Source organism: Opisthocomus hoazin, chromosome 5 (genome assembly GCF_030867145.1).
Source record: "Opisthocomus hoazin isolate bOpiHoa1 chromosome 5, bOpiHoa1.hap1, whole genome shotgun sequence".
In the NCBI taxonomy this organism is placed as follows: domain Eukaryota; kingdom Metazoa; phylum Chordata; class Aves; order Opisthocomiformes; family Opisthocomidae; genus Opisthocomus; species Opisthocomus hoazin.
The window spans coordinates 65454595-65475460 of NC_134418.1; the positions used below are offsets into that span (position 1 = coordinate 65454595).

At 41.5% G+C, this 20866-nt stretch overlaps 1 protein-coding gene across 4 annotated transcripts in view; it reads right to left on the minus strand.

The window, feature by feature from the left end:
* The window catches only part of FBXW7 (F-box and WD repeat domain containing 7), a 185333-nt gene that overhangs the window by 11389 nt on the left and 153078 nt on the right, over positions 1 to 20866 (minus strand). For all 4 annotated transcript variants that reach the window (XM_075421563.1, XM_075421562.1, XM_075421564.1 and 1 more), the window contains 6 exons: positions 19166 to 19248; positions 16000 to 16141; positions 8740 to 8874; positions 4190 to 4313; positions 2219 to 2355; positions 560 to 673 (listed from right to left, as the gene is read on the minus strand). In XM_075421563.1, the coding sequence (XP_075277678.1) occupies positions 560 to 673; positions 2219 to 2355; positions 4190 to 4313; positions 8740 to 8874; positions 16000 to 16141; positions 19166 to 19248 (735 nt within the window). The remainder of the gene's footprint in view (positions 1 to 559; positions 674 to 2218; positions 2356 to 4189; positions 4314 to 8739; positions 8875 to 15999; positions 16142 to 19165; positions 19249 to 20866) is intronic.

Consider the following 20866-nt stretch of genomic DNA (forward strand, 5'->3'; position numbering starts at 1 on the left):
ATCTAATTTAATAGGAAATATTTAAACCTAAAACAAGTTACGTGGGTTTTTTTTGGTGGCTCAGCAATATAGTAGCTTAGAAAAAAAACAAACCCTGTGTTTGACATGCGAGCCTGTAAAATGAACACCCCATTTCAATAACTGGAAAACAACAGAAAGAATTCTAGAAGACAAGTGAGAAAAGGAGATCCAGAGGGGTAAAAGCAGGCTGAAGTAAGCTTTAAGGAAGATAAAGTAACGTAGCTGTCCACATTCTTTAGAATCCATGTCACAAACGACTCCACAAGAATAGCACAACTGCCAGGAGAAGAAGGATATATGCCAGTGGTAACAGCAGCAGCATTGCAATTTCGCATCAAGGTGACTTTTCTGAACTAGACTAGTTTCTGTGTAGGAAAAGATGACCCACATGTTTACTGCTACTTTTTGCGATTCGTGCACCGTCCGGCACTACAGACCACCCTGCCGCGCGGTCTGATGGCTCAGCAGCATTTCTGACACACCAGTGCGCTACCTGTAGCTCATCCCCTGCGGAATCCAGCAAAAATCACCAACTTACCTTGCCTGTAACTGCTGACCACACTTTGAGTGTGTTGTCGTCCGAGCCGCTCACTATTCGGTTCCCGCAGAACTGAAGGCATGTGATCACGTGGTCATCGTGGCCTTTGAGCACCTGACAATAACGAACATAAAAATGTACAGCCACAATTTAGCGCAGGAGATTAGAGAGCAGCAGAAGAAACAAAGTGCTCTTCTGATTCATAAATTACAAAATGCTAGAGTTGCTTCAATAATAATAAGGCCCCTTAATCCTGTGTGTCAAGTCTAATTTACCGCCAGCTGGGACCAAAGACGGTATTTTCCTTCTTCCATGGAGCGATACCACATTGCTTAGCAAGCACACGACAGCTATTGTAAGCCTCCTAAAAGTACCAGGAAAAAAACACTAATAAAAGTAAGCTCAATTAGTAACCGGACATTGCTCAATTCCTCTGCAGTTATTCCATCTCGTTATTTTTCAGTTGAGTTACTTCTTTTACCTTTTAAGAGTTGTTTCAATATTGAACAAAAAAGATGGGGCTGTATTATCTGCTGCATATTTGTATTTTGGTGGTTAAGGCTGACTGTATCTATTTTCTTTTCCCCTTAGCAGCCAAGCATTGTAATCTATTAAATGCCAGGCAACACCACAGTCAAAAACTAGAAAACTGTCAACTCAGTTAAACACAAACAAAAGCGGCAATTTCACGTGCTGGAGATGTGGATTGGAATGTTGCTTTACAGGTGGGATTTTCGGTGTTTGATTTGGGAAAAAACACAATTCAGTATATTTTATTGCAATACAGCAAAAATATCCTTATCAGAATATATAGGATGAGGAATTTTTAATTTAAGGTATCTGAACACTTTTCAAGATGTTCATTGAAATGAAATGGGCATTTGGATACCGCCCGAGGCTGTAATTATAATAATTCCGAGATAACTTGATGTGGCGTATCAAGGCAAGAAACAGAGAGCTATTGCCAGACATGCACATAAGTCACGGCCAAATAAACAGCGCACTATAGCCATAGGTTTTCCACGGGTATGTTTTTATTCTTATTTTTATTATTTTATTGTACAATAATCAAGCAAAGAGGCAAACTGCCTTAAACCCTTAAAAGGCTATGAATATGGGTTTTCTTGATGTTTTCTAACTGCTTGTACAATACCAGGTTTGATTAGACAGTTGCTATTTTATTTTACAAAAAGTTTGCAGTATTGCTTCATGTCTTCATAAAATAGCTATGGAGTATTTTTATATTGTGACATGACCCAGCTCTACAAATACACACATATATATCCGTATTTATACATTACATATGTGTGTGTATGTTGAATTTTACATTTAAGTATTTCCAATCAAGTTTCTGAGATTATCTGTCTCAAAGAGACTGGCATATTTATAGGAATTCATGAAATTGTACAGAAATTTTTAGAACAGCAGTGAAAGAATTCTGCTGTATGAAGAGTCACATTTTGATTTGCTAATGTGGTGCTCAGAAATTAATTTAAACCCAGGGTAAGCTAAAATACAAATCATTTTTTTTCTGTAACAATAAATTGCTTTTTGTGCATGGATAGTCTGCCTTGTCCAAAGGGGAAAAAAAAACCCCCACAACCTTACGAGCTGATCCGGCTTTGTACACGGCACCATGCACACAGCTCAGAAACTCACCTTGGGCGATTTAAGCTCTCCTCGCCGCCAGTTGGTATCAATCCTGTGTTGTCTGATGTAGGCGCTCTTCCACGGACTGTGTATAAAGCCTGGTTTTATTACTTTCCTCCTTTTGATATGTAATGGTTCATCAATCCCTAAAATGAATTATTAAAAAAAAGGGGAAAGGGGGAGAGATGAGGCCACCCCAAACAGAACAACTCCTCTCCCTCCCAAACCTTCAGAGCGACCTCTGACATTCGCAGTGATGTAACCACCTCCCGCGTGCTGTACCTGCACGGTGTGTCGGTGGCACTGCCCTGCTCCTCAGCTCTTCACACCGCATCCTTCCTTGTCATTTACACATAATCACTGCCATAATCATGGCTGAAAAATGCTCTAGTTCGTCACTCCTCGCTGGCAACCCAGTAGCTTGTTCTGAATCCCCCTTTCCGAGGCAATGCAGCACAATATTGCCTTTTTCAAATGGGTATCGTCCAACAAACCCTATAACCACTCAGACACTCATTCTGGAACCCTTTGAAAAGGAAACCTTTCTGCCTGTGGTCCTCCTCCCTGGCCACCCATCTTCATTACCTTTTAAGTTCACTGGGACTCTTGATATTAGTGAGCTTTTAATTCCTTTCTTGATTTGAAAGGCTGTATGCTTTTGGCTTTGTCCTTGTCCGCCTGGGGTTGAAGTACAGCTGTGCCCTTTCTGAACTGACACTTAAGTGGCATTGCTTTATTTTAGCGGTGCTACTACAGATCTATCCTTTTTTTTCCCCCTCACACATCTCTCTTGTCTAGGCAGCTCCTCTCCCCGCCGCATCTCACTGCTAGCAAGAGTCTTGTCTCGTGCCAGTGCATGGACTTCACTCTTCTTTTAGCCCCTGCTCAGGTGTCTCTATCTGCAAATCCTGATTTAACTGCTCCTTCGCATTACTGAGCAAAGTCTAAGCAGCCTACAATATTGTTTTGTTTGTCTGTGCTCTCATGCCTGGCCATATTTATTTTTACTTCTAAGCTCACAAGTGTAGGCTCCTTCCCCTCTCAACCTTCTCCTTTTTTCTCATTCTGTTCCATTCTTTTACAATTTTCACTGAAATTTGTAAAAGAGGAGAATCTTTGGAGAAGATCTAAGAGGTTAGACACCTGGCTTCCACTACAAAAGAAAACGAATTAATTTAGGTGCCTTTACAAACAGCCAGCGACATTCACATTGTCGTGTTTTTTAAAGCCTTTGCATCGACCTCTCACAAGTTCTTGTCCCCACACTCCGAGGCAGCCTGGACAGGTCCCTGTTTGCCTGTTCTGAAATCGCATGCATGTGCTCTGCTCCCCAGAACAGACTCCTTGTTCATATAATTCTTCTTAAAAATAAAAACTCACATCCAACACATGCTCAAACACATGACTACTTTCCTGTGAGCCTTTTTTTTGCCCATTCACATTACTGCTGAACCACCCTATATTCTTGATTTGGCACGAGCAGGTGACAGCCATGTGGCTTATGGATTGTGTGTGCCCCTCTTAGCTCCTTCTCCCCCTGCCATGTACCCTTTGTCTGCTAATTTTCCTACAAATGATGTGCAATTGCAGCATCCCTTCTACTTGACCACCAAAACAGTTTTTCCTCCATGCTATTTACAAACTGCAAGACTACACCCCTATCATTCTTACATCTCAGCTCTTATTTGCTTTGGTTGTATTTTGAATAAAAATAATTATATTTTAAAAACATGTACCTAACATACTTTATAAATAGGATGTTCAAACTTAACTCTAGTTTCATGTCTAGTACTTCATGGATTACTTCTGCTTCTTACTTCCAGCAGAGATACATACCACATAGCTCAAGGCCTCACTAACAGTAAATTTAAAGTCTCCCAAACTGCCTTCATAAAACTTTAAGCTTATTATGTAAATGAACTGCACTTTTTACGACAGCAACACTTTGACGATTACATCCATCTTTCTGCTCAGCCTTACCCTCCTCTTTGCATTTCTCTCTCCAGAGAAGATTATCTTCAGCCAGAATTCTCCAGTAACGGCATGTCTGGGCTGCCTGCAGAAGGTCCCTGGGTTCCAGGAATGACAGCACATACAGTGCCAGCTGTAAAAAAGAAAAAGACAGTGTATTCTGTGCACTGCTTTTGAAAGGAAATGTAAAATAGCCCAAGTATTAGCACACATCAGGGCCTGAAATACAGAGAATTGAAACAATACATTATTAAGGTATCTCAGAAACTTAACAGAGCTACAGTTTATTCCAGTGGGCACGTGAAAGTGTAGCAATCATCTTAAGTAACTAAACTCCATACACATCACATCAGAAATTATTCTTGTATTTGCAAGAGAGCAGATGTCAGCTGAAATCACTATTATCTTTTTTTAACATATAATCCACATTACTTTGAACCAGTAATGGAATTATTACTAAAATAATTATGTCTATGTTATTTTAGGTAAGAAGTACACCGAAAGTTATTTTGAGAGTTTAACTAGCAAATACAACACTCACCATGTGAGCAAATGGGAAAGTATGTTGTGATGAGTAATGTCACCCAGCACGCCTGAATCCAGAAAAAGTAAACGCTATGAGCACGTGAGTTGAAGAGCTGGCTGCCACCGCAGGGAACGCAGCAGCGTACGTCTCGCTCATTTTCTGATTAGAATGCACACACACTGCGAAGCGGTGTCACAGGGAGTTTCACGGACTGAAATACGCAACGCACACCGCTACCAGAAACACAGGGGGAATCCCAGCAAGCACCAGAAGCTAAACAGAAGATGAACTTCTCCATGTGACAAAACCGAAGGTTACTGGGAGAATTCAGACATGACCACAGTTAAACCCCTCAAAATCTCCACAACTATCTTCAGATGTATTCATGTCTTAAGCAGGGACAGAGACATCTAAAACACAATCCAAAATACGGGGAGAGCTATCCTTAAGGGTGTGATGGCCAAGCACAGCTTTTCTACTTGACAACAACAATGCATCTCCCCAGTCATGGAAAATGGAAGCGTTAGAGGCAGTAAAGTCCCTTCCATGGCTAAAAACTCTGCAGAAGGAACAAAATTGATAAAAAGTGATGCAGAGAACTACTTACATGCTGCAACCGTGGGATCTTTGTCAGTAACTAACAGGATGCAAAAGTTGTCAGGGAAATCAGATCATCCACTGCTACTTCTGCTTGACGTATCTTTTTGTGTTTAGGATTTTTTATTTCATCTTCAGCTGGAGTTATGATGTAAATAAATAGAATCTGCCCTTTGAAGCAGCACAGACTGAAATTCAGTAAGGAAGTCCTAACCGTAGGCTGTTGACCTCAGTAGATTGCTGACCTCATTACGCGAGAAACGTTTACTTTCAGTCATCTAGGCCAGGCAGCGACGGAGCAGCAAATAAAAATTCAGCACGCCAGAACTGTTTGCATTTTGACTGCACACACATGTCGTTTGCAAGTCACCACCTGCAGCGCACACTGAGCACGTAGGACTCCACATTTGAGGGACCTGTGTCTGAAGTTACGCATTAGATCCCAGGTGCACTCGAGGCCATAAAGCTGAGGAATCTTCCCTCCATCCCTACTCGAGGAGTCAGCATTTAGGATCTGTGTAAGGCGCTCTGTCACAAGAGCTGCAACTGTGCCGGTCCTTTTAAACTTTCCGTCTTAATTCCTGCTATGAAAAATTATTTTAAGAAGTGCTGTTTCCTAGCACACATCAGATAGCCCTGCACGCAGCAAGACTCAAACACGAAAGAGATCCTTTCTGTTTCTGCTGGGTGTTCCTTAACTGACAGCAGAGTTTGTTTAAATAGCACTTGTCCTAGCTGTACAGATATGGATGCCGCTAAGATGGTGTTAATTAAATGCTGCGAGCCAACTGCTGCTAAACCAGGTTACATGCGGGTGACATTTATTTTAGACTGTATTTATCTAAATAGTCATCTAGGGTCAACACAGCCCACAGTTGACTTTAAGATTAGCAGTGCATAAAGGATGACGTCCCTTTGTCTCAGCTCACGGATCTAGTTATCATAAAACTTCACGTAGCAAAGATCTAACCTTTGACTCAACTGTGACTACTCTCTGCTGTAGTGGCAAATAATACACAGTAATAAGCAGTCTCTCGGCTTTTTCTTCACTCATGCACACGGCACCAACACAATTTCTGTGGCTGATTTCAGCAAAACTCCTGATCTGTTGGTTTCTAGACCTGGGCTTCACAAACAAGTAATTTTAATAATTATTTCTAAAGTCTCAGCAAGAAAACAGAAGTATTCATTCCAGATTGTTTGGCTGCATGTTTCCTCAGAAGGAAAGCAAACGTTTTCTTGATTATTCAGTTACTGAGTTACTGTCTTTGCGTTGCTGCAAACATTTTTGAAGACAAGCAAGCCCTCCTGTCCAAATCGTCTTCTTGTTCTGGTCAGGCAATAAAAACACTGCGTTGCATCCAGCAGCACTGGAGACAACTACAGACGTGAATGAGGAGCAACAACTGGGGAGAGCGCGTTGCCACAGGATGCCGGCTTTGACAGGGAAGCCCGTTTACAGAACTACCGACCCTAAACACTTCCTCTTGCCCCCACAGCTCAGTTCGTCACCCCGTACTGCAGCCAGGGTAAGCAGCTGGGACAGCATCGCTTAGGAGGTCTGGGTGAAGAACGGTCTTCAAGAAGGAGAGAGGAGATGGTGGCGTTCACTCAGTGGGGTTTTTTGTTTAACTCGGCTAATTTTGGTGACAGCGACTTGGGGTTAGGAAGCTGAAATTATTTAAGCCAGCTTTCTTGTGACATCAGCCTTTCACGAAGCTAAGCGCTTGACAATATTCTGCTTTCAAGAGGCAAGAACAACCACTAAAAATAAACAAATTAAACACCACTAACTTATAATGGAGTCAAGAAACATACACGAGAAACAAAGTTTTACAGCCAAATAGCACATCTTTTCTGTGAAGAAATTGCTAAAACTGAAATAATAACATGATCATTAGTTACAGCATAACTAGATCACTGGTCGTATTTGAATTAGTTTTGCCACTAAGTCATGCAAGACAAATCATGCAAAGACAACTGAGCTGTGAGTTACTGTCATCAATTCTGCATTAAATTTCCAGATTTATTAGACACATAAGTGGAAAAGTATCTTCTGTCTTCTCAAGATATAAAGTCTTGCTGATTTCTTCCACCTCTGAACTAGGGCTGCTTTGGGCAGCTTCTCTAGAAACATGGCAACAACGCAGAGGTCTTACTAAACTCTTCTCCCCCTCCCGTGTCCTTTCCATTCCTGAAGAAGGCTGCCATGGGAAGTGCTTCTGTAAATCCTAATCTCACATCACGTGTACTAAGTTAATACTTGTTGCATCAATTGCTTCCAACTCTTACAAATTCCAACCAGCAAGGGAAGGCTGTGACGCTCACGAGATGCTATGACAGTATATAAAGGAAAGAAGGGTCTTGTACATCTAAGTATTCAAAAATAGGATATACACCAGAAAAAAATGTCAAGAAACAGAGATGCAGAAGAGTCTTCAGGTAGTAAGACCATGTTCGACACAGCAACCAAATACGAGCACCAGAATATCCTTTCAGAAGTTGCTTTGTAACGTGTTAGTAACTGAAGACTTATGAAGACTTCAGCCTTCATGAAAATTTTCACACGGAAAACCCAACATGCAGTAGATCTGGCAACACAAAATCGACTTCCTCCCCTCTCCAAACAACAAAACCACTTCCAATTCCCCAAAATCCACCAAGGTCAGAAGTACCATTTCTAAATGAACTAAAACACGTTAATTTCACATGGGTTTATAATCCTTCATATCCACCCTCATGTTCTAGCTGTGAGGACACCAACAATTACTCTTCTGAGGACAGCATTTAGTTACACACGCTGAAAAGCACACGCACACTGAAATCTAAGTCTTAGTTTCTCTTTAACCCGACACAACATGATCTGATTTGCAGTAAAGGATTTACTGTAAGATACCCACCTAATTAGGGTTTGGCTTTATCCTTAGTGAGAAGTGCTTTTCTGTGTTTACTTTAGGGGTTTTTTTGGTAGAGATTTTAGGGCTCAGTTTGTTTAAAATAAATTCAAAGATAATATTTACAAAACCCCCACCATTTAAAGCATTACACAATAATGCTTATACTTACAGAATAATATGCAGAAAGGTCTTGCATCCAGAGGAAAATATGGTGTGCGCGTGCCCTAACAGAATTAGTTCTCAAAAAAAAGCACAATCAATCAGCCCAATTGAGATACAGAGAGATTTTTAAAGCTACTGGGATTTTGTTTAAAGGAGTCCTCCATACTTCCAGGTATCTAAATGCCCACCAAGAGATGAAGGTATGTCGGTCTGAAATTGCCGTTGCCACGTCAAGGCAGCGTACCAAATTGTGGAACTCTTTTAACATCGGTTTCCATCATTCTGTTAGCTAAACGGAACGCCATAATTAGCGTGGAAGTTTTTAAAAGGTGGCAGCTGATGCACCGCATCGTCCAACATTAACCTATATTTCTCACCTCTTTTGGGAGCAAGGAAATGAAGTCTCTTTGAAACTGGGGCTCTATCACTTGCATCATGTGTTTTACTTGTGTTGGTTCGCAACTATCAATCAGCTCATCCAAAGCAAGTAACTTCTCTGGTCCACTCCAGCTCTGCAAGGAAGAAAGAAAAAGAAACAATAAGATGAGTTTAATATACTCGTTCAGTTTATATTAGTAAGTGCTGTTGCTTTGCCAAAAAGGCAAGTTAAGTTTCCTTGTCGACCTATACACATGCATATGAAGAGCACATAAAAAGCCAGGAAGATAAATGCGCATGTTAATTACACAAAAATGAGAAGTTAATCAACACAAAATATTGAAAATTGCTACACTGATTCATAAGCTAAGAAAAGATTTGTTATACACACACATACAGATTAGCAATTAAATACATAATAATATTTAATAATAATAATTAAATTAATTAAGCTTCTTTTGAAGTTGATGAAATCTACACAGATATTACTGACAATGAAAGGGTTGCAACAGAAGGCACTTCCTCTCCGTCTTTCTCCATGGTGCACTCAAGTGAGATGATAACTTTTAACCTCTATGTTCCACCAATAGACCAAAAACTTTAAATGAGAGGAAAGGAAAGAAACTTTCTCTAAAAGTACATTATCTTATCGCCTGCTTATTGCTACGGTATGTCCCTAAGCGACAATGCTGTAATTTCAGAGTCCTGGCTATAAACCAACGTATATTTTGTAAGTATCAATTTACACTTGAATAAACAGGGAATTTTGGTAATTTTCTTACTTCACATTTTTACTAATGGGCGTCATAAAATTTGAAGATTTTAATAAGGCACTCGTCTGAGAACAGAGCAGATTAGTAGCATCACTTGTAGAAAAAAATTAATAACTGAATATACTCCACATCTGAAAAGCACATCATAAACTCATCTGTGCTCACCAACGAGTTTTGATTTGTTATGTGAAAACAATTTAAAGAAAAAAAAAATTTCTCCAGGAGAAAACAACAGCCACCGCTAACTGACTGAGCAACAGAATTAGAGCATGAATAAAGCCTTAGAGAGAAAATGAGACATTGCAGTTTTTGAGAGCAGATTCACATTCATATTCTTGAATGTCTTCTAGAGTGACATTTACAAGTAAATTAGCACATACAGACGATATTACAGTTATGGTAAGAGGCTAACTGAAATTAAAAAAGAAAAGGCAAGATACCTTACAATTAAGATTTCTGTATTCATCTGCTGTGTATCTCAGGACCTTTTTGCTCATGCTCTAAATTTCTGTTCTTTGGATTTGATTCTGACAATTAACTCTCGTCTCTGCAATACTACGACGTTTGTGTATTGTCAAGTTTCCGCAGAACAACGAGGCAAGTGAGGGAGAAGGCGGAATTTTTGAAAGTGAACGTGAAGCAGACACATACGCCGCTTTACTCGATGTAGAAAGATCATTGTGTTGGGTCGTTTCTCCCTAATTAAAATGTCAAAATAGTTTGAGGAGTATGATTTACCCGCGTGGTGACCCCCTCCGTCAGCGCCCGGAGCTGCGCCCCGAGCTGCCCAGCGAACACGGGGCAGGCACCGGGCAGCCCACCCCAGCAGAGCAGGGCAAGGGGGAGAAGCGCCTATGACCTGTGGGCCCTTGCATGTGCTGCTGGCAACTCCTAAGATGGTCGAAGCTGGCAAGAAAACACTCCCCATCTGTGTGGGTGTATGTAGATCATCACCACATGAGGTGAGGGTTTCTGTGTCTCACATCCAGTACCTCAGAATAGTACAAAGCAACAAGAGTGTCTCAGCACAAATTGCAGCAGTGCTGTTATAAACAGCTTTTATTGTAAATTTCCTTCAGTAGAAACATTTGCATCACGGAGCAGTTCTCCATAAATCATGCACTGAAGAACTGTTTATCTCACCAACTTTCCAACTGCTGCTTGTTTCATTAACCCAGAGCTTAGCTGGTGTTAGATACAAACGTCTGCAATCTTTAATCTCATTTGTCAGCCCTGTTTGAATTTAGGAGAATTTAAAAAAGGGAAAGTAATACCTGTGCTACGTCCTTATAATGTAAATTTCCAAGGTCAGTCTACCCTTAATTTATAAGCAACTGCATTTAGTAAATTAGAACAACTCAACCTGAATAGCATTGTTTTTTGCTGTGGCAAACATTGCTAGCAGTTATGAACACGTTATTAAAAATTTCACTGTACACTATCTTCATCTGTAACTCTCTTACACTTAAGATATTTCTGTTTTTAAAACATAACACAGTTCTGAACAGAGAAGGGAAAAGATTCAAGAATGGGAAAGAGATGCCAATGAATCAAAGCAGCATCCTCTTTCACCTGCACGCTCGCCGTCAGGGGATGGCTACAGGCAGCTTCCTAAGGCTCTTTTTACACCATCAGCTGCTACCAAATGTATTCTCTAGGACAATGTCCCCGTAGTCTTTCACTTCAGCAAACAAACCTCCAGCTACAGTTGGTAAGGGGTCTCTGAGGGAAATGTCTGGCATGGAAAACTGGGAGGATGCCTGGCCAGATGAACACAACTGTTTGCATTAACGAAGGCAAGACTAGTAAATTACTGTTCCTGGGCCCCGTAGCTTGAGCCGTTCGCAAAAAAAATGCACATAGCACATTGAGCAGAAAGGGGACGAAAGTTTGTGGCTTTGATGAGAAACAACAGTGAACGAATGTCGCAGAAGAGGGGAAAAAAAAAAGTGAATGTGTGCAAAGTAGTTTGCAAAGTTTCAAACACTGCAGATGACCGGAGACTTCTGAGACACGTGGCGTTGTGTCCAGATACCTTTGATTCCTACCAGGTGATTCCCTTTCAAACTGAAGATCCTTGTAAAGGATATATTTTGTCTTTGAAATGCATTGAAATGGTTTTCCTTTTCTTCAAAACTTAAGTTGAATTTTATTGTAAAATTAAAATAAAGCCTTTACTATGGGCAGAGATTCCCCTAGAAAAGGTAACTCCAGGATTCAGTCACAACCCCCTCGGGAAGCCAGCAGGGACTGCTGATACTGCTCTTTGAGACTCCTAAAGACGCATTCCCCATCTTCCTTCCCAATTCCCCGGGGAGGTGTTGTCAGCCTGGGCCTTCCGGCTGCTTCATACCATTTCCTCGCTCAGCAATGCAGTCGCTGCACTCGTGGCACTACCTGCCTGAAAACTATCCCTTCTTCTTCCCCTTTATGTTTAAATGTCTTTCCTTTCTTTTTCAGGCATGGGAAACAGCTTTAGAATAAAAATAAACAACAGCTTTGCTGCTTCTACAATGTCCCCCTCATCCCTCCTGCCTGGCCTGCCAACTACCCTTTTACCATCCTCTGGTTCCATGATCTACAGTTTCCTATCGCACAGTGCTCACCTGCTACCTCCAACTTTTACAATTACAATTTATTGCAATTAGATCCTTTTTCTATTATAGATATATTTAGGACACCTATTTTAAATTCAGGGCGCCATCCTCCGTTACTGAGTTCTGTTAATGGAGGTCTGTCGTTACAGAGACCTGCAGGAAGGGCTCTTCTGGATCTTCCTTCTGTCCGACTCCTGGATTGGCTAATGAGAACCCTGCCATCCTCCACCTCAAAGGTATCTCGGTCTAGATAAAAACAGGACATAAGCAAAATTCACTGAAAGAAAGACCATCAGCAAGCAGTTTGTGGCAACAGGTGGGGTTCGGGAGCAGTTGGTGCTGAACCTCCCGCATGAACCCATCTCTAAGATCTAGTCTGGTCCCCTGGGCTGAACATCTGCACCACACCTGACATGAACCTGTCTAGAGGAGCAGCAACTGGTTCAGACCCTTACATCCCCGCTACGGGTTGGACAACGCAGAGTTTCTTCTGCAGGGAGTCTAGCTGGCGTGTGTGAGAACTGCCCTGCGACCCAAACCGATGGGAAATACGCAGGGATGATCAGGAGATCTGCTTGAAGTCGGCACTATTCCTCTGAAATGAATCAATAATGGTGACAGAGCCAAAGGGAGGGTGTTGCTGCAGTGCAGATCTTCCCCTTTCTGTGCACGGGGGCTACACAGAAACACCAAACCCTCGGCCCAGGCCCACCACAAGAGTACCGAGCAGACCGTGCTGCCGTGCTGGTTAGGATACAAACTTTACTGCCTGCTTCACCTAAGACATGGACTACTCAGTCGCACATGTATGCATCCATGAGTGGCTTCGGAAGAATAAGAAATGGAGAACGGCACGTAACTTGACTTAAGCTTAGCCAACTACTTCTGTAAAAGCAAGGAACAGCGCTCCTGCCAGCCAGAAACGGCAAAAGCATTTTGGACACTACCTAAACTGCTAAGACAAAAAATACTTCCAATTTTAGGTAAAATAACAGAGTTCACTAGTTCCTCAAAGTGATTGCCTATATTTACTGTGTATGTAACAACTTTTTAACATCAGCATTCCAAGAAAATGCAGATTTTTTATCATATTACTTAAACAAAACCCAACTCTGTAAGTATGTGAAGTAGGAAGAATGAAGAGAGAAACAGAGAATATTTTTTAAAGCAGTACCGTCTCTGAACTTCGCAAGCAACTGATTTTTCTTTCCTTGTGGCAAGCAATTTGGTGACTGAAAAAATGTATCTGGTTCAAATAAAATAAAGTTTCTTGTAAAAGAAAAAAAATATTAGGAAGATACACTTGGGTGCTGAGCTTTCAAAATCTTATAGTGGATATTAAAAAGAATTGAAGCCAAGAGCCACCGCAAACTGGAAAAAAATAAACAGGCCTTTAAGAAATTAAATGGTTTGAACCTATCAGAATGCTTTTCTATTTTTCTTTCAAGACTAACATTTCATTGAAATCAATATACATCTTCATTTTTATAGGGAAAGTGCAAGCGCCCTTCCAACTCTTTCTCCTTTCTGCATTAATTCTTTTGTCACTTTCAAAATGGAGAGGCTTACATAAAATGCCTTTAGAACAAAACATAACAGCAGCAATAACATACACAAAATAAATCTAAAAAAACCCTTCAAGGCCATCTTAAGTTTTCTTAACATTTGAAGAGTGGTCTTGCTTTTTAATTTGAAAAGATAACCTTGGAGAATGAGTAAAGGCCACTGTACAGGTGAGAGACCTCAAAATGACTGAGTATCACTTGTTGCTGCCAACTCCTATGCCAAAGGACAGTGTGGGCTTAGCAGGCCTAAGTACATAAAGGAAGCCCTCCCCATGTCTCTTTCTGTACAGGAGAAACTTTGTATTGCAAGAATGCTGCTACATGTGCCATTTAATTCTGCCCTGTGGGCAGAGCTAGCTCCCCTTACGTTCAGAATGTGCTTTTATCATCTGACTGTTAAGACTTGCCCCTTCCATAAAATTCACATGGAAAATAAGCACACAGAAAATGATGTAACTTGGCATTAGCCAAGGAGATGTAGCACTGAGATGCAGCTATGTGACTCTGAAAGCTTTTGGTTCTAAAATAAGGGACCCTTTTTTGTGACTACAACAAAACCCACCAGTGACAGAAGTGATCAGTAAGTGCTACTCGATGATCTCCAGTTATGAGAGAGAGGCCTCGCTCTCTCTCCGGAGTACAGATCAGCATTCAGGAATTTAGTACTTCAACTAAGTATTTTGAAAAGCCAGAAGTATCTAACTATGTATTTATTAAAGCATGGTTTCTACATTACTAATCCCAAATTTTGGATCCTGAACTAGTAACGTCTTAACTATAGGCAAAATTTCCATGGGCTTCTCTTCCTTATCCTGACCAAACAGCTGATAGTGTAGCTTTTACTGCCAAGCATGTTTGCACCACTCTCTTAAACACTTCAGCCTTTCACAATCTTTTTTAAAAAAATATGTAACTATTGAAAACTAGCAATCTTATGTGAGAAAATACACATTGGACACAGTAGAAAACAAAATAGTTCTTGTTAGTACAAAGGCTTTAACATTACAAAATGATAAAATACAAGGTAGTATTACATTATCGTATATACAAAGTACGACTCAAATACGATTCTTAGGGGTTAAGAAGACATATTTCTATGAACAGTCTCAAAAAAGATACACCATACTAATTAAATGTGAATATTTTTAAGAAACTGAATGATGTGCACAAGAATATCTTAATTCCAAACTTCCACTGTTTTAAGCAGATTATAAATGTGTAAGAATAAAGAGGGAAGGAGTTCTACATTATTATTTTAATGTTCAGAAATGACAGTGATTGAGATCAATGGTATTATGCGGCAACATGAATCAAGCCAAAAGCACGCTTCTGCCTGCAAAATTGTATGCTCGGTACTGTGTCTACAACACTGCTCTTCTGTCTTTCCCTGCTGTAGCAGCTGAAACAATGTCTGTACTAGTTAGTTACTCCTTTTGAAAATGTTTCTAGAAGTAACAGTTTATTAATCAAGATATGAAGACATAATATTTCCATTTTTCAAATCAATGACTAGGACTCATCCCTGCTTCTTAAAGATACAGAGCAGAACCATACAGTAAAGAGATCTCCATGGTACAGGTTATGGAACAGGAGCAGAGGCCTGCCCCAAACTGTGTTTGTATTAATGTATACACAAAATTGGCTTGGGTGCTACCAGACTGCTGTCCATGCAGGCTGCAGTTTCTACCCCTGCAAGTGGTGCATACCACTGTCCTTCACACCTTTACTTTCGTCAGATTAAGTTTGAGGCACTGCTGGAGGCTGTTGGGAAGATATGGAAAACCTCTTTCCCCCTCCGTTCAATTGTGTGCCCATCTACGGGCTGACACTGTGTTCAGTATATAAACATTAGTAAAAATACACACTGAGTTTCCTTCTAACATATTCTTGCTAAACTTTTCTTTCTATTCTTAGAAACACCAGACTCAGGACAAATCCAGTGCTATACCTGTACTGAAGCCAACCATGCCCTGACACTCACTTGTCTGCAAGTGCAAATGTCTCAAGTTAGCCTGAGGCCATGGAGCCAGCTGCTGCATGTTGGACAGGCTTTGCAGAAAATGTGAAGGCATCCAACAAGAAGGGCTATTTTACTAAGGAACCAGAGAAAGCAGTATTTTCTTGTGAATCTCTGCAGTAACCAGCCGAAACAGGCAACTATAGTTCCTTAAAGTCAGTGCCCATTTGTTTTTGCAACAGCACGCACAATCAGTGACAGAGACATTCTGGGATGCATAAGGAGGACTGCCTTCACCGAAGCAGCCTTTCACTGAACTCATGGAGGCGAGCTGCTTCAGACGTTTGTTTCTCTAAGCCCCGGTTACCTGAAACATCTTCAGCCACTCCTGCAGGCCCGTCGGTGGCTGCACAGATGTAATGCGGCGCCGCTGCTGTCCCTGGCCATTGGCAGCCCTCAGGTCCCCAAAAGTGGTAGGTGTGGCAGAGCATGGCACCAGCCCCGTAGTACTACAATACAAATAAAAAGTGACAATTACATGTAAAACATTACGGAAAATTCAGCAGTCTTTTGCAGAAAAAGAAATCTAGTGGCGAAGTTGCAACTATTACTTAAACTCTTTACGCAAAAGTAGTAACACAAAAAAATCTTTCTATTGGTCACTCAAGGTGTCAGTTCCCTCACTTCCATAAATCTGCCTGTTTCTACCACTGCAGCAGTAATCCTCCAGCTCAGGGGAAAACGGGGACCACCTCTGAAGACTGAAAAATTACCACTCTGTTAACTGGCCAGCAGGTTGTCTATAAAGACGCAGGTTTACACATTCCTTTCCTTGCCAGAGTATTTCCTTTCCTTCTGGCTGCATTTGTGCCTTCTGGCTGGTGATGTAGGAAGCCAGAGTTCAGAGTCTCACCTGTATGCGAAATGTGCTAGTGCTGCCACAGCGCCAAACAGAAAAAAACCCCACAACCATCTATTTTTAGCTCTTCATATATTTTGTTGACAAAGAGCTAGTAATACCAAGCAGTCCTAGTGGCTTAGTGGTTTGGAATTGCGCTTTGAAATACTCTGTATAGAGTATTTTAAAGTTTGCGTAGTGATGGAGTGACACAGGAATTAAAGGGAAGGTGAGGTGAAGAGGGAAAAGGAGCCAAAGGTGCTCCCTGAACTACAGTTTGTTTTTTTCACTCTGACATGTTGAAAACCAGCTCATTCATATAGGATGGATCTTCTAAATGAGCTGGGATTAAGCTGCTATTGTAGGAGTCCAAAGAAATACAGCTGACTGGTTTTCCCTTTTTTTTTTCCCTAACATAAAGTACTTCGTTCACAGAATATCAAAGCTGTATTCCCTAGCAGGGAATCTGGAACTCCAGTAGTGTTTGCACAAGCATGAAAATTTTACATACAGTGTGGGACTGTAAAAACCCCTTTGCTTTTGTGTATGATAAATCCAGCTTTTCAGTAGGTATGAGCTTCAGGGTTTTACTGACTTTCCAGTGGCTACAGGAATAGCTTCAAATGATGCACGGAAGGTTCATTTCAATATTTATCTCATCACAATCTACAAATATTTCACTCTGCTCTTCCTTGTTCTGAAGGACAATCATAGCATGTGCTAACATTTATTCAAACTCGTAAAGGAAAGTTAAGACTGGTTTTAATAGGCTTATTTTTAACTGCTAATTTTACTGAGTAATAACAGAAACAGAAGCTGACATTAAAAATACTGTTTCCCAGGTGAAGAATCCTCTTAATGACATTTGTCGACCGGCTTTACCTGTTACATGCAAAAGAAGTTCATCAGGCCTGTAAATTTTAAGGAGTGTCTGATCTCAGGGAAAACGAAAACAAGCAAGCGCAAGAACTGCATCATTTGCCTAAACATTATGAAATAAATTAAGATCAAACAGTTTAAAAGAGAGAGGATCGGATGTTATTTAAGGATTCTTTTCCACCGGTAATGACTCAAAATCCAAGCAATAGCAACTGAAAGGATTTTTAAGATAAAATCTGGTTTTCCAGCTTACTCATTCTCATCACCTGTACAGAGATCCAGCAGAAGGCCTATCATTTAAGGTCCAAAACAAGGCTCTTAAAATTGGCTCATATTGGATCTGAGCAATAGGTAGCCTTGAGCATGCACCAATAGAATAGTTACGCTTTAATTTCTTCTGCTGTGAACTGGTTCTCAGTCAAAAACAGTTATTCAAAACAGGATCTAAAAGCCTCTTTCCTTTGACCTGAGATCAAACCACGAGATTGCTGCTTGTGCTTTATTCTTGCTGTACATCCTCACTCCCTTGAATCAGCCAGTCAGGTTTCTGTGGACGCCAGACAAGTCCAGCAGCTCCTCTGAACCCGACAGAGACACCCGACCAGCAGCGCACCTTTGCTGCTGCTGAGCCAGTTACTCTCACAGGAGCGCAGAGCACGGTGTGTCACCTGAAGAGCTGCTGCCCAACAACAGCCTTCTGCCACCCGACTGATACAGAAGCCCGGAGAAGCTACCAGCTGGAGACTCGAGGGGGGTGTGGAAGCTGCAACACGTGCTCCTCGGCAACAAGGCATTGCCTCTTGCTCTCTACTGCTGCGTTCACACGTCTGAAAAGCAGCCCCGGAACCTGTCTCCCCACACTGTCCTAACTTGTCAGTCACCACCTGATGAACCTCTTCAAGGAAGAGAAAATTTAAGTTGCTTTTGAAAGATCCATCGGTGACTGAAGGCTACTACAGCGTATTCAGAAGAAATAACCTCCCCCGCTAGTTCTGGGAGGCCAGCGCAGTGCTTGTGGGAGGGCTGATGCTTATTACCGGGGAGAACCGTCAAAGGGCATAAATTCAAACAGGATGGGAAGCAGCGTGACATCAGAGCGCAATTGTTATGGCAACTACACAGCAAGAACTGCAGTTGTAAGGCGTGCAGCCGGGGCCCTACCCTACCCCTGCCTCTGACGTGTAGGAGTGCTTTGCCCCACAGAGCACCTGACCGGAACAGCAGCAGTTTTATTTGTGCGATCTGGTACCATTTCTGAGTAGTAAGGAAGCGGACCAGAACCCGTAACGACTTCACATCGTGGATAACAAGTACGTGTGTGTTCTGTAAGATCAGATGGTCTGCTCTGCCTACATAAATTTCCATTCTCTCATTTCTGTTACCATAGCAAAGCGATACATCTGATCACAGTTTGTAGTAGTCTCAGGGTTTATCGTTACGTCTCTTTTTAAAAACCCGATTGATTTTATCCCCAGGAATGCTTCAGCCCTCTAAAAATCTCAAGTAAATGGGCATGCTATATTTAGAATAAAACACAAACCTCCACTGAAGAAAGGCAAGCCTGGCTACTTCATTAAAACTCATCTTCAGTTCACGTAATGTAAATTAGCTAAGGAATATACGAATGGTGATACCACCCCTTCTTCGCTTCACAGTGCTTTCACATTAAGAGAAGCCATGAATCAGGCCTAGCGATTGGAAAGATAGGATACACGCAAGAATCGGGATCCAGTGATCTGTCATTGCATTTAATTACCTTGTGTATTCTGAGACTTTGCAGGGTTTCTTTCCCAGAGAGAAAGAACGGACCTCGGAGCCATGGTCCAACTTTCTCTTCATCTGCAAGGTGAGGGAAAAGAGTAACAACACGGATTTAGTTACATGACCAGCCTTACTTACGCGTACTTCTGTAAAATTAACCCATTTTTATACCTTTAATATCAAATTTCAACAAAGTTGACACTCACAAGAGGATTTAAAGCAACATTTTAGTTTCTAGCTTCAGCAATATTTGATTCATGTTTCATACGGTGCACGTATACATCATTGATGTTCTGTGGTCCAAAACTGATTGGAATTCTTTTCATTTCCAAATTTCAAATGTTAAAAAAGCATGCAGAACTCTGGGTTGGCTTGTTTACTAAACTGTCCTCTCTCTATTCTCCAGGGAGGGAAAGAACTAAACCAAACCCCTTCATTCTTTGTGTTCAGGTTCACTGTGAAGGGTCTCACGGAAATGGTTAAATTTTAGGTAGCCTGTCTGCATTATAAACCAAATATTCGTTTCAGAGCCTAAAAAAAATTAATTCAAATATATTTTCTCTTTTGCCTACCCTTTCATTTTGAAGTTGTACACTGAAAACGTTTTTAGAACTGCAGTAAAACTGGCTGACAGATTAACTGACATTTTTACAAGAAGAGTAAGGATGACAAACACTAAACCTCGGCCCTGAATGTCACCCGCAATTAGATATGATCAAAACCAAATAATGAGCAGGGCAGCTGCTAAAAGGCGAAGCCAGTCCGCAAGAATTACCAAAGTGATGGAAACCAGTGAAAGCCATATTTACCCAGTCAGACAGATAAAGATTACTTTCTGCATGTCTGGGTAATCTTTAACCACAGGCTTCGGGACTCAATGAGATGTAAGTACGCCAAATGCAATTTCAGAGATTTTTGTTGTTGGTTATCTTCTTTTAAGACGCGATGCACCCAAACACTTTGGCCGGCAGAAGGATGCTTCCTGCTGTTTACAACCGTGAGCTGCAAAACGCATAAACTACCTGTGCAACAATTCAGACTTTACTTTGGCCATTTGCTCCCTCTTTTCAAAATTCTATATTTAAGATACAGTTTAAAAGTCAGCACCTTTCTTACATCGCTGAGTTGATCTTTTTTTAATGTTGAATTATAACGCAGTTATTTAACCATTTGCCGCACCAGTCTACCTGTCTAAAGCCAAAACACTTAAGACCCAACAGGGTTCTCTAAAGCTTACGGTCTGTGTCATTTTGTTGCAGTTTTCGCTTTCTTGGCTTTCACTTTTCAAACCCCTCCATGGCTCTCCCTAAGAACAGTCGCTGAAGACCGCGTGTTTTGCTTCGTCAGTGATTACAAAGGCAGGCTAACTCAGGTTAACCGGTCTCGCTCTCGCAGTGGCGAGGCAGCCTGGAGAGCTTTCCTCGCAGCCCCTCGTGGGACAGACACCCCACGGCATCTCGCCCTCTGCCTCCCCACGCCCCGGCACGGCAGCCCCCGCACTCCCCCCATGGAAACCAGCCGCAGGCGTCACTGAAAAATAACGGGTACCATCTTTTATCGCCGTGCCAGGCGAGCGAGCTACCGAAATTACTGGCAGCAGAAATAAAGACGTTTGAGCGTGAACCTCGGTGTCTGACGGCAGACTTTTCAGACAGGATTTTTCTCGTTCAGGGGATATTTTCTATTTCCAGCCTGC